General features: G+C 37.3%; 1 protein-coding gene across 2 annotated transcripts; it reads right to left on the reverse strand.

Moving 5' to 3' along the window:
* Window positions 1-25: 25 nt before the first annotated feature.
* Window positions 26-11,915, reverse strand: LOC110688025 (1-phosphatidylinositol-3-phosphate 5-kinase FAB1B-like). Of its 2 annotated transcripts, XM_021864689.1 has the most exons (12): window positions 11,452-11,915; window positions 9,861-10,865; window positions 8,362-9,114; window positions 8,059-8,212; window positions 7,593-7,937; window positions 5,761-6,654; window positions 5,342-5,673; window positions 4,319-4,442; window positions 4,080-4,238; window positions 2,255-3,652; window positions 1,570-1,836; window positions 26-738 (listed from the first exon to the last, which is right to left on the reverse strand). In XM_021864689.1, exons 2-12 carry the CDS (start codon window positions 10,472-10,474, stop codon window positions 421-423), a joined length of 5,358 nt encoding a protein of 1,785 aa, XP_021720381.1. In that variant the 5' UTR covers window positions 10,475-10,865; window positions 11,452-11,915; the 3' UTR covers window positions 26-420. The 2 variants fall into 2 exon arrangements, with proteins under 2 accessions (XP_021720381.1, XP_021720382.1); XM_021864690.1 differs by lacking the exon at window positions 11,452-11,915 and having other exon boundaries at window positions 9,861-11,264.
* Window positions 11,916-13,011: the final 1,096 nt, after the last annotated feature.

Consider the following 13,011-nt stretch of genomic DNA (forward strand, 5'->3'; position numbering starts at 1 on the left):
AATAAAAGTGCGCTTACACTCAGACTTACATTCAAAAATTGATCTTAGGAAACTCTTCTATACACTACCAAAAAAATGTAGCAGTTCAATTACAGCTTGTAATGCTAAGGCACCCGAAAAAAGGGGGCGAAAAAATAACCATATACAGCATTCAAGACATGGGATTAGCTAACAAATATATACCCCCACATGAGACATTCAAAACCTTCAGTTTGCCTGCCTCTTTCATGCATCTTTTTTCATTAATGATATAATCTCTTGTTTTCTAAGATCCATGATGACTAATCAAATTTCACTACCCAAAAAATGAGACACCGGAAAAATTGGTGGATCATGTAAATCAAAAGGTATGGAAGACATTTAGCCTCAAAGTTACCAGTTTAGACCTAGAACATTCCAATTCACAGGACTTCAATATACTCATGACCCACCTTGAGCATTTTCGTCACAAAGGTTGCTTTGCGACTGGCTTGATATAATAGTTGGCGGGGACCAAGTATCAGGAACCATGAGAAAATATGTAGTCATGGCTTTACGGAACCTTTTCTTATACTGCTTGGGCGAAATTACTGTTGGAGATACATTCTTGGGACCGCCGAGGATGCCAGAAGCCTTCACCCATGTTTCCAAATGTTTATCCCAGGTATATTGTCTCATGAAATCAATTATCCCAAGAACTAGTTCATGCTTCCCTTTGTCAACTCCAACCAGCAAGGAATAATCCATTACGTCAACAGACTGCATCAGCAGCAACAAAATAGTGAATAACATATAAATGCAGGATTTCAATGACTAACAAAAGTAATAGCCTTCATTTGATTCGCATACCAAGTCCGAAGGAAGTAACAATGACAAAGATTACCATCCCACACTAGTACAAACTAATTAATCATTGGGCAAGTCAACAAGGAACCGTTCACTAGCACACTCTTCCACCTCCACCGCCCGCCCCCCCCCCCCCCCCCCCACAAAAAAAATAAAAATAAAAAATTTCCACGGTTTATATAGGAACTCAGTTACATATGGAGCTTCACGTGTCATAAAAAATTCTTTCTTTTTCATCAATACAAATAAGACTTAAACCTAGTTTGTAATTATGCTATTGTGAGTTTGCGACTTGACAAGTGCCAGAGAATTCAAGTTTCAAACTCTGTGTTGCATGACTCTGAATTGTTTATACCCAAATAGAGGATCAAGTGCCCAATCACATTAATGGATCAAGGTGCAAAATGAGGAATCCAAGTAAGACAGATGGAAAGGTATAAATGTAGTGCAGGAAATTTTTTTTTTAAGAAAAACAGGACAGATTCGCAGAGAATTTTAAGGTATAATAATAACAAATTATTCACTGTATTATTTTGGCACACATCTTATTTCCTAGCCTTCTCTGCACTTAAAACCTCCTTCTTAGCATTAACTCATAAGTAATATTAGTTCTATCTGAAAAATATGAATGCACTTAAAGATCAGAACTTTGAATGTAAAGCCATCAACTAACTTTGCATCTAAAATTTCAAGTGTTATGCCTGTAAGAACCTTATGTTAAAGAAGGAAATCTGGTTAACTTACAGCAAGAAAAGAAGTGTCATTCCACACTGCCCTCTCCAATAAGCGCTTTGCCTTGTTGCCAACAAAAATTGGGGAGGTAGGCATTGCTTCAATAAGATTTTGATCTAAAAGGACCTTGTTACTCCCACTGGAATCTGGATTGTATCGTGATCTTGAGGAGCCTTTCAGGTCATAAAGCTTTGTGACATTTCTTCTATACAAAAGATTCTCCATGACCAAAACATCCATCTTTGATTCCTTACCTCCTTTAAGATTCTTTGTGGTAACCTGCAATAGATGGCCAACAGATGAATAAGTAACAACAATATACAATGTAGCTTTACAGCTTAAACCATGCATATGCACAGCAATAAATATACAAGAACAATTGTGGGCCTCCTCTATGTATTAAAGGAAAAAATTGAATCATACAGAAATGAACAATACTAAGCTCACTACAGCTTAGAAAAGATAATCCAGTTACACTTAGAACAAAATACTAAGCAACCAAAGCAGAGGCTAATCATTAATCTATTTCATCTAACAAGGACAAGATCTTATGAATTATCAACATTCATTAAAAATCTGCAGAGAGAAAGAAATCAGAGCAGATGTTGGAGACTATTAAATACATTATTCCCAACTACTATAAGGTCTGCTCAAACATATATAATGTAATCAGCAAACTTAAAGCATCAAAAAATACCTGATAGATGCCCAAAATTTTAGCTAGGCATGTTGGGCTCTTTGTGTCTATGGCTTCCATAAGATACTTAAAGTACTCAGGAGCAAATGTGATAAATGATTCAAGCTCTGTCTTCGTAACCTGTTTGATGATAAACCTGTCATCCAAAGTTTTAGCGAAAAAGACATTGCTTTTACCACCCTGGGCCCCCCATTTTTTACAGCGACTTAGTGATCTAACATAATCAAGCTCAGATGGACAGCAAATTTTCCTCAAGGCATCAAAGTGCTTTGCATAGTAACAAGTAACAGTATATTTCACTTTATCAACAGGGCCATCAACAGTAAAAGCAACTCTTATGTGCAATGACTTTGTGTACAAAAGCGGGTCTGACATGAAGGAGTTGCGTGCACCCGATGTAGATAAGATGCTATCATCTATTGAAAGACTTCTATTTGATTCGTTCAAAGAGTCATTAGGTGAAACAGATTGATGAAAGCTGGCTGATTCTGCCGCTGGCATTGAAGATGCAGACTCAATATCTTTCGGTTTTTCCCCATCATCAGATAATTGAGTGTGATAATCCTTTGAGATTAATGCATAAGAAATTATGCTGGTTGGCTCATCATCATAAATTGGAATAACAGGGTCATTTGAACCTTCAGGCAGAAGCCACTTAGCCCCACCTTGCAGCCCCAACTCCCGAGCTGATGATATGTACATGGAATTACTTAACTTTTGAGTATTTCCAAGAAAGTTCTTATTTACAGATCGATAAATATTGAGAAAAGGCATTCCCAACCAGCTTATGGTGTCTTCCCCACTAACTGAGCCTTTCGAGTTCGTAGATGCCACTGATGAAGAAGATGATGTTGCCTTGGCAACACCCTTCTCTTCAACTCGACTCTCCAGCGCCAACCTCTCCACCACAACAGCCAAAGAAGAATCCACCGAAGTCGACCCCATCAATGACAAGCTGTTTTCTTTAATCCCAACCCCTGGATGAGTTTTACCTGTCCAAGCAGCATCAAGCCGGTTAAGGGTATCTATAAACTGACTGTCAGATGCTGCCCTTCGAACAGTTGATCCACAATCCAAAGGATCAAGCGGTTCAAAATTTCCAGTGCTAGCAGAGAGGACATCTTGTTCTACAAAGTCGCGAGTACAATCTGGACTAGCTTTAGAGTGAAAAGCAGTCTCCAGTGGTTTCACAATATTCACAGTTCCATCTTCCAGATTGGAACTCCTAATAACTTTTTGGTCTGCAGGAAGGGCTTCACCACTGGCAGCATTAACAAGGCGCTGATCCCATATATAAGACCGGAAGAGCAGCTGCATCCTTAATCTATTAATTTCCAGAATATCATGAGAAGGATGACCCTTTTTCACCTCCCTGTTAGACAATCTCTGATGCATTTCCTGCAAAAAATAAAATAATCATCTGACTAATTATTATTATTATTACTATTATTATATATTCCACCACAGAAACATAAACGCATTGGAGTTTAGCTATTATCAAAACACATCCTTGGATACTAATGTGGTACAATTAACCACAATACAATGGTACCAATAGAGCAAAACACAAGCACGCACTACGCAGAAGATATCTCATCTACTCACTGTATGAATGCAAGATTATAAACTCAAAGAGTGTTGACAAATAGACGACAAGGGTTCCTTAAATTAAGTTTCTATTATTCCCTTTGTCACTCTTTAATTGTCAATCACAGGAGAGGTTTATAACAGAAAAGAGCCTGACATACGATTTTGGTGACATTTCAGAGGAATCTGCAAATAATTCCACAAAAAGAGCAAATGCAAATAATGCTGGATATAATACCTCAAATCCAGTCATCTCATTTTGCAGAAGTCCTTCAAGTGTTGCAATTCTTGATTCAGAGCAATCTATACCAGCACCCAATCCACCATATGTTTTCTCCGCTATTTGCCTAATGGCATTGCGAACCTCATAAAACAAGAGATCTGCTCGTTCAAGAACCTAAAGCAAAGACACGTCAATGCACAATGAAAACATGAAATTGTGGGACAGAATCTTTGAAATATCATCAACAGCCATACCTCATCTGCTTCTTTCTGTATCCAGTCCTGAATCTCATAGATAAAATCAACTTTGGCAGGTGGGACGTATACAGAATAAACATCAATTGATGCATAACGGAAACAAGCAACCATTTTCCCACACCTACGCAAAATGAAAGAATGTAGGTTGCATTGTTAATTTGCTAAAGGAAAATAATGTCAATAAGATGGAGAAAGGTTGCTAGAAGAAAGAATGGGAAGCAAATAACTTTTCACAGGTACTACAATGAAAGATTATAAGAGGGAAAATTATATACAGATAGGTACCAGGATTCGATCCTGGGACCTGCCAGTGTGCGCGACTGCACGTGGAACTCAAAGTATTGCCATTCTGACTAGATTGCAGATGTTGTCCTTAATCTATTTATCTGGGAGGCAACTTAGAATATAGCTAGGCAATAAAGATGGGGGCTTCCATGGTTCAACCAGCCACCACAACCCCCCCCCCCCCCCCCCCCCCCCCCGCTTTCTTACCTAGTATTCTCAGCAACACATGAAATTGGAACTAAGTTTCTAGGAGGCAAAATGCAACCAATATCATGCTATGATCTCCATGAAATTCAAAACATTTCAAACCTGAACCAGACAGGAGTCACACAAATGTCAAAAAATCAAAAACTCCCTCAAACAACCCAAACTTGACTGAGCCCTATCCGAAATAAGTCAACCAAAATCAATCAAATTAATGGTGATTGGATCTTCATAAAGTTACTCCGCAATAGACCAAAATATGATCTGAAGATTAAAAAACAGCCGAATAAAACCCAACCCAAATCAACATTTCATTGACTCATTCTAACCCAAATTAAATTAACACCAGCTACACCAATTTGACTAACCTATGTGCTAGGTCTCTTCAATCCAATAGCACGATGAGCAAAGAGCCCAGAAAATTATGCATATGACAATATAATAAGCTGGTATGGACAACTCTATACAAGCAGCATCTCATACAAGAAAGAGACAAGTAGACAGCTATTAGTTGTTGCATTAATAACATACCCATAAAATCGAAGACAATCCCTGTGTAAAGAGTGACCACAACTAGCAACCCTGCTTGCTGCAGCATGATTTGAAAAGCTTAGTTCCAAAAATTTCCCAAATGATAATCCCCACGCAGCATCTGACATCACAACTCTTCGAGTTGCAGGAGGGAAACCATCGATCCTTGGACAGCGCAGACACCTGTGCCACATCCATATCTTTCCTTCCCTTTCCCCAGTCAAAAGAATCTCTGATAACTTTTTAACTGATATTGTGAGTGTGCCTTGCCGATGGGTGTAACAATGAACATGTGCATCAGCAGGCATATCACAGGAGCGGCACCTGTAGTTCTAATGTAATCAGGAGAAAGTAATATCAGATTTTGCTATCAAGTCACCAACAAAGATATATGTGCATGCAAACATATGCAATATTACCTGATCAAATAAGTGATCTTGCAAAAACCGGCCTAAAGGTTTATCGAAACTACCATAGTATTTGATCCTGAACAGGTGAGACCTTTCACACACTGTCCCCTTCCACACACATCGTGATGATAAGGAAACTAAGATGCTCTGAACGTCAGATGATGTCGGAGGGAACTCCTGTTTCAAAGAACCAGACTCAGTCTGGGCAATACTTATAGCATCTTGTTGGCCAGCGACAGACTCAGAACCTGATGTTTCATTTAAGCCAGTCATGTTGTTCGAATTACACGCATCCTCAGCAACAGATTTAATCTCCCTCGACCCTAGTGAGCCAGAATTCACTTCTTTCGGGTGAACATGTGACACTTCACCACAAATAACTGCAGAAGCATCTTGATCCATAAAGTCTCCTGCATGCTTTTCCTTGACAGATGCTGATAGAGAAGCAACCTCACCACACCAAAGCTCTGAGCCCAAGACATTGATTGAAGTCTTACAAGTGAGATTAGTGGCACTGCCACAAATAAGAGAGGATCCAGAATTTTGAATAGTGGTGTTTAAAGGTAAAGACAATGATTTTGTCCATTCTGTATTTTGCACAGTAGTACCACCTAGTAAGGCAGTGGTAATAGCATTCATTATTTGGGGATCTCCAAAGTTTTCTTGCTTCTCAAGTGCAGGAATTGCAAAACCAGGTACCATTGAGATAGACCGATCGATACTTAAGGATTTATTTGGAAGTGCTACATTTAATGATTCGTTAAACAAATGCTCAGGCAAGGAAGCTCCTTCATCCGCAAGAAAAGATGTCTCCAGAGCCAAGTGATATGCAGCAAAAACTCCATATTGCACTACATGCTTCACCTTTTTCAGTTCATCTCCATTTGCACCTCTAAGTAAAATCTAAAACATGAACCAATAAAAATATTTAAGTAAATGATATTCCAAAAATCATCTACTTTGGTTTCTGCATAAGAAACTATAAAGAATAAATTGGTAAAAAAAATTAGCCACAAGCAAGTTAAAAGGGTCTTCCAACCTACAGTCTTATCAACATAAAGCAGACAAATCAACAGGGCAAAAGTTCCATGTACAGCACAAGTTCACCAAAATTTCCCATCTGTACACTTCTATGATCATACTTGGGACAGACTTCTTGAGATATTAAGAAAATAAATTTTCATAGCTTTTACATTAACAAATGGAATACTAATATAATGTTACATAAAAAGGTTATCTGATTCAAGAATCATATGGGAAGGCTTAGAAGAATAGGCCATACTAATCATAGTATAAGAGAATTTTGCTGTCTCTCAGTCCAAATCATGTATGAAGATGAAATCGGTTTAGGGACACCGTTATACCACAGCCACCACCAACAAATACACTAAAAGTCAGTGGGTTTAGCTACAAAAATCGATAAGTAGCCCAAGAGAAAATTTCTTGTTCACGGACAAAGATAAAGGGTAACAAGATGATAGTGCTACTTCATTTTTAGCTGTAATAATTTAATTCAGAGCTATAGTCCTCACTAATTTCTAATAAATATAACTAAAAAGGAAGCTGGTGTAGCTTTGGACATTGGTCATTGGACAGTTCTGTACCCCCATCAATAATTGGACCCACACTGACTACTGAAATACATTGGAGTTTAAGAGACTTTCTAATCTCCAAACAATTGGTAAGTCATTGCATCATTTTTTCAAAAAACAAAAAATTAAACCTTTGTCATTGCAAGCAAGACAACTCCGGTGAAAATCCTAAAATCCAAGGCTCAAAGTTTATGCTAACCAAAATGTTTTGGGCTGCTATTCCAGCATACTTCGTATGTCAGGACTTACTGTGAAACCAAGTGGCTTTGGACAATCTTCAAAGTACATCAATGTCTTGGTCAATTTTTTTCCAGCTTGACCAGCGGAGCCATAATCTTCAAAACACTTCTCTACATGAAAAAGGTCGCAATATCCCATCTTTTGTGCAGAAAGATGGTCAATTGAGGGAACAATTTGAGCTCCTGTGCAGCGTGCTATACGCTCAAGAAGTGGTTTCTTAATATTGAGAGCAAGAGAAATGTCCTTTTCAAGAATGTATTCTTGTGCTTGTCGAGAAACTGACTTCTCTACCAACAAGACGTTAGGGTGCTGAGCTTCTATCTTTGCAACTGCCATCTTCAAATGATCCATTTCCTGATGAAAAAAAAAGAAGAAGAGGTGGTCGGAGAAAATCAGCAATCAAAGTATCTCATTTGCCATTTAAGTAACACATTCCAGGTTCCCCTGACACAAAAGTAGAAAAGATTTTCAAAACCTGCTGCAGAAGTGTGTCAATACTTGACAATAAGTTGGAAACCCGCTGATATTCCAGAGCTCCACCTAGGATCATGAGACGAGGCTTCTCGATTCTTGTTGCCATCCGACGATGTGCAACATTCTTTTTACACACAACTCCTTTGACAACCATACTAAGAGCAACAATACCAAAATTCTGCATCAAGAAGTGATCAACAAAAAAAAGAAGGATAAAAGAAAGCCAGAAGTGCGACAATCTTAAGGAGGTATATCCCACAAAGATATGCATCTTCTGTTTCATTAAGCTGATAAAAGTGCTTACCTCTCTGAGCGACGTCCACTGGCTATGCATTTCACCTTTACATAACCTCCAGGATCCATCCCCCCACCTCTGCTCGTGTCAGGCTTCAGTAGTGTAGCAGCCTCCCAGGAAAGACCAGTAATAATTTCTAGCCAACTCTCTTTGTTGTCGTCATCAGTAACTGGAATGTTCTCAACCTGCAGAAGTTGAGATACCAGAGCCCTAAAATGTCCATCAACTACATTCTTCATAACATTACTCTGCTCTTCAACAGAGCTTTCCTTTTCATGATACTCATCACTACCGAAACTGCTAGATGTGTGCAGATGTCTCCACCCTCCAGAAGCATCTGCATCATCATCATCATCATCAAAAAAACCAGCAATTCTATCATCCTCTTCATTCTCAGGTTCAGGCGGAAGCCAAAGAAGTCCATTGTTCTCAAAATCAACAGGCTCAGTGTTAACATCCTCAACAGCGCAAAGAGATGAAGATGCTTCACATTCATCACCAAAATCATTATCTTCTTTCTTCTTAAGTTGGTGTACACTATCATCTTGCACATCATAGCTGCCCTGAAAAGCCGAACAACTCAAGCCTTTTGTGTCACAATAACCCATTTCAGGAACCTGATCATGTGACTCATAAGCATTTTGCATCGCATTGATTTCCAATGTACCATAGTAGCCATTAGCCTGTGAACAACTAGTTGATTTGGAATCCATATCATAAACACCAAAGACATCATCATCATCATCATCATCATCATCACTCCTATTAACCACAAATTAATCAACACATCAACCACTATATCTCCAAGGTTTTGCATCATAATGTTGATAGTGTTAAACAATGCAACAGAGTAAGAACATCATCATTCACGGGGAAGAAGCATTAGCAGCATAAAAATGAATAAATAAATATGAGAGAGAGAGAGCTAGTTTGAGAACTACAACATCAAATTTCTTTTCAGAAATGCAAAAGAAATGAGTAATATGTAGTATAGCTCTATTAATACTTTTACAGGTCCTAATGATTAATTTGAAGCCCTGTAAATCTGAAAAGCAAGTCAATATACTGATATATGACATCTCAAATCACAGACAAGAATGAGTAAGCAATTGATCTTTTTTTACTTTTTTTTTTGGGGGGGAAGGGAATGGAAACTCAATCTTAAAGAGGCATACAAAAGTTGCTTGAAAGAAATGAAGCTAATAACAGAATGCAATTTCCTCAAAAAAAATAAAAATAAAAATAAAAAATAAATAAAATAACAGCACGCATAGTAGAACCTGAAAACAGCACAAATTCACAGCAACAGCGCTTACAGATACTACTATTGCAGAAGAAACCAATCCTTTATAAAGAGCAATAAGGAGAAAAGGAAAGTGGACAACAAATTTAATAGGCAAAACCAGCAATGAGACAAAGAAAAAAGGGTTCAAGATGACAATTTGAATAAACTAATCAACAGCAAACATTATGGAACTTCTTCAGCCAGAAAGGAGAAGGGATTGAACCTGTTTGTACCCGATCCACATTGATTAACAGATGAATCATCTGCATAGGGGGCAGTAAAAGTGCTCCTCCCTGATCCCTCAGTGCCCAGGACATCTACAGACAGATCCATCAAAGCTGATTGATATGGACTGTGAGAAAAACACTCAGAAGACTGTTCACAGATACCGACTGACATTGAACAAATAGTATCATTGCTACCATAAGCAGATTCACTAGAAGTTGAACTGGAGTCACTAGCTACTGAGAGTGAACGATCTATAACTTCGTGAGACCGATGAGGGCCATGACCAACATTAGCTAAACGCTGCTCTTCTTGCCTGAAACAATAGTTGCACGCCCGAACCTTCTCCCATTCACCCAACAAATTACTGGGATCAGCACTACGAGCTGGAACTGAATTTTCTGTACATTTTCCACAAAAGATTCGACCACAAAGCCGACAATGGTGTCTACGATTGAATATTGTAAACTGGGCATCACAATCATAGCATACCCTACAGCTATGGTCAGGCATCCAAAAGGACCTCGACACATTAGCAGAGTTGCTCTGCCACGGGAGCCATGCCTTCAGAATACCAAATAGATCAAAGTCTTTCTTGTTTGATTCCTCCATCTACTGACAGTCCTCCTTCCCCACTCATTGTGCAATGCTCATTTGAATGCACAATGACCAGATGGTCACCTCACATCAAAAGGGCAACGCCTTCAAGTGGGGTTGGAGGAATGAACTCCAATTCGCCTTAAATCTAATTAATCCAACAACAAAATAGTCCAGGAAACAATTCAAACATCCCATACACAAGCAACAATGCAAACATCAAACAATGCCCGAACCATGCAATAGAAAGACTCAAATGCCAAATCCCAATTACAGAAGTAGCTCAAGAATGCACCACCAAACCAACACTGTTATCTCCTCCCAAGGTCGCAAACCAAAGTAAAACCGGAATCAGAACAAACTCGAATGTAGATTCTTTAACAGTATCAGTTCAAACTTCAACAACCTGTAAACACAATTTGAGTCCCACAACTTCAATTTACTAACACATCAAAAAAAAAAAAAAAAAAAACCTCCCCCGAATCCTTGATCTGTTTTTCATCTCGTGCTCTTTCAATCTCAATCTCCTAAATGTGTACCCAGATGCTAGAACAATGTAGTTATATAATCAAACTCATTAATAAGCACTACCCAAAATCAAATTGCTCACAAAAACCCTAAAAATTCTCAAACATGCAGAAATTAGAGCTTATAAAAACAACGCCCACATACCCAGAAAATATAAGTTCATATAAACACGCTTACTTACAACATGCAATCAAAACTCCAATCTGTCATCAATCACTTCTTAACACGGAATTCTTAAGATAAAAATCCCATCTTTTTAAAAAACTCCAAAAAAAAAACCACTCACGCAAAATAATAATTTATTAAAAAATTCTCAGATAATTGCCTAATAAATTAAAATTCACGTCATCAATCAAATACAAACACAAAAAAATTGGCCTTTCTTCAATATAAAATTCAAAAATGTATAACTACAAAATAAAATAAAGAATTATAAAATGGGAAAATCATATAATTATGTATACCTTGATTAAGATGTAAATAATGATCGCCGCCTTCCCAAATTATCTCAATTTCTTCTCCTCAAATTGCATGATCAACCCACTTAATTATTTAAAGAAAATAAAAAATTATAAGAAGGTGTGAATTTCAAGGAATTTGACGGCCAGCTGTGAATTAGAAAATTCAATTTCACCCATTACGTAATTTTCGGATGAATTCGAGAATAATAACGAGTATTTATTTAATAATTTACTTGTAATTTAATTTTAAAAAACCTGTTTTTATAAATGTTTGGCTTTCCCTCTTCTTTCTTCTTCTGTTCGATGTATTACAGGATTTACAGGTTACATCAGTTTTCAAAATATTATTATTTTTTTTTCGATTTTTCTGTTAAAAGAGAGAGAAATTGAGAGAGCGTGAGAGCGAATGAAAAAGAGTGTGCAAATAGCAATTTTTAGGAGTTTTCTACTTTCGAACATGTGTTTTACAACGGTATCTTTCTTACCTATTACCAAACTGCCCTTATTAGAAATTACATCGGTCAAACTTGGTCATCCGAACTATCTAAAATTAATTTATACTCTTTTAACTTAGGAAACTTACCAAAACATTAATTACAACAAAATTAAGATTAGTTTATTTATGGAACATTTTTAATTATCTAAAATTATTGTAAACCAAGTGAAGTTTAAGCTTTCTAGTTTTAAAGGGGAGAAAGGGTAGGTGGAATGAATAATTGTAAAAAAACAATGTATATACTCGTAACTTGTGTGACATGATTTTATCACTCTCGATTGTAAATGGATAATTGCTTGCGTAGAAAGAATTTTGTGTTGTAAGAAGCAAATATGTTTCCAACGAGCACAATAATGTTTGTGAACTTGTAGAACATCAACGTATGTCGAGTTTGAAGCATAATACGGAGTACACGCGACAGAGCATCTATTGTAGTAGTTTAGCAAAATACTTTCCAGTACACTACTTCAAATTATACGGAGTAATTAATCTTGTTTGTCAAAATAATACTTATAATTAAGCAAATATTAAGAAAAGTACGTATAAATTATGAATAACCACTATTCACAATTCCTCCTATACTTTGAGCTCATAGTTTTCTTGTAAACAGAATGATAACTAGATGCTGTAAAGATGCACGAGAAATAGATCTTGTGAAAAGTGTATTATTCCACATCAAATTCATAAACTACTAAGTACTAACCACATAATCTTTGACTATGAAAAAAGACAGCAAGAAGCCTGCTAAAATCTCTTATTAGTATTATTCAAAGTCAATGGACAATAGTTGAAAACCCAAATACAACCTGCTATTCAAGTCAGCTAATACAATTTGTCCGAGAGAGTGACATATAGCTCAAGTGGTTAGAGCTCCCCTCCCGGTTCTAGGAAATCTTGGGATCGATTCTCATCACCCGCCCTTGTGGCTCTCTAAACACCAAAAAAAAAAAACAATTTGTCCGTCATGTGAACTAATACAAATCACTATTAAATATCGAATCACAACTAATTGCCAAACAGGGCCATAACTTATTCAACCGTGTTCCTCAAAACCGATCCCATCGGAA

This window comes from Chenopodium quinoa, unplaced genomic scaffold (genome assembly GCF_001683475.1).
Source record: "Chenopodium quinoa cultivar QQ74 unplaced genomic scaffold, ASM168347v1, whole genome shotgun sequence".
Classification (NCBI taxonomy): Eukaryota; Viridiplantae; Streptophyta; class Magnoliopsida; order Caryophyllales; family Amaranthaceae; genus Chenopodium; species Chenopodium quinoa.

Excerpts from the sequence above, each read along its gene's own strand:
- LOC110688025 (XM_021864689.1), bottom strand. The coding sequence starts at position 10,474 with ATGGAGGAATCAAACAAGAAAGACTTTGATCTATTTGGTATTCTGAAG. Across the intron at positions 9,115-9,860 it reads TGTGGATCGGGTACAAACAG|GAGTGATGATGATGATGATG; the intron begins GTTCAATCCCTT and ends TGTGGTTAATAG. Across the intron at positions 5,674-5,760 it reads AAGATCACTTATTTGATCAG|AACTACAGGTGCCGCTCCTG; the intron begins GTAATATTGCAT and ends TGATTACATTAG.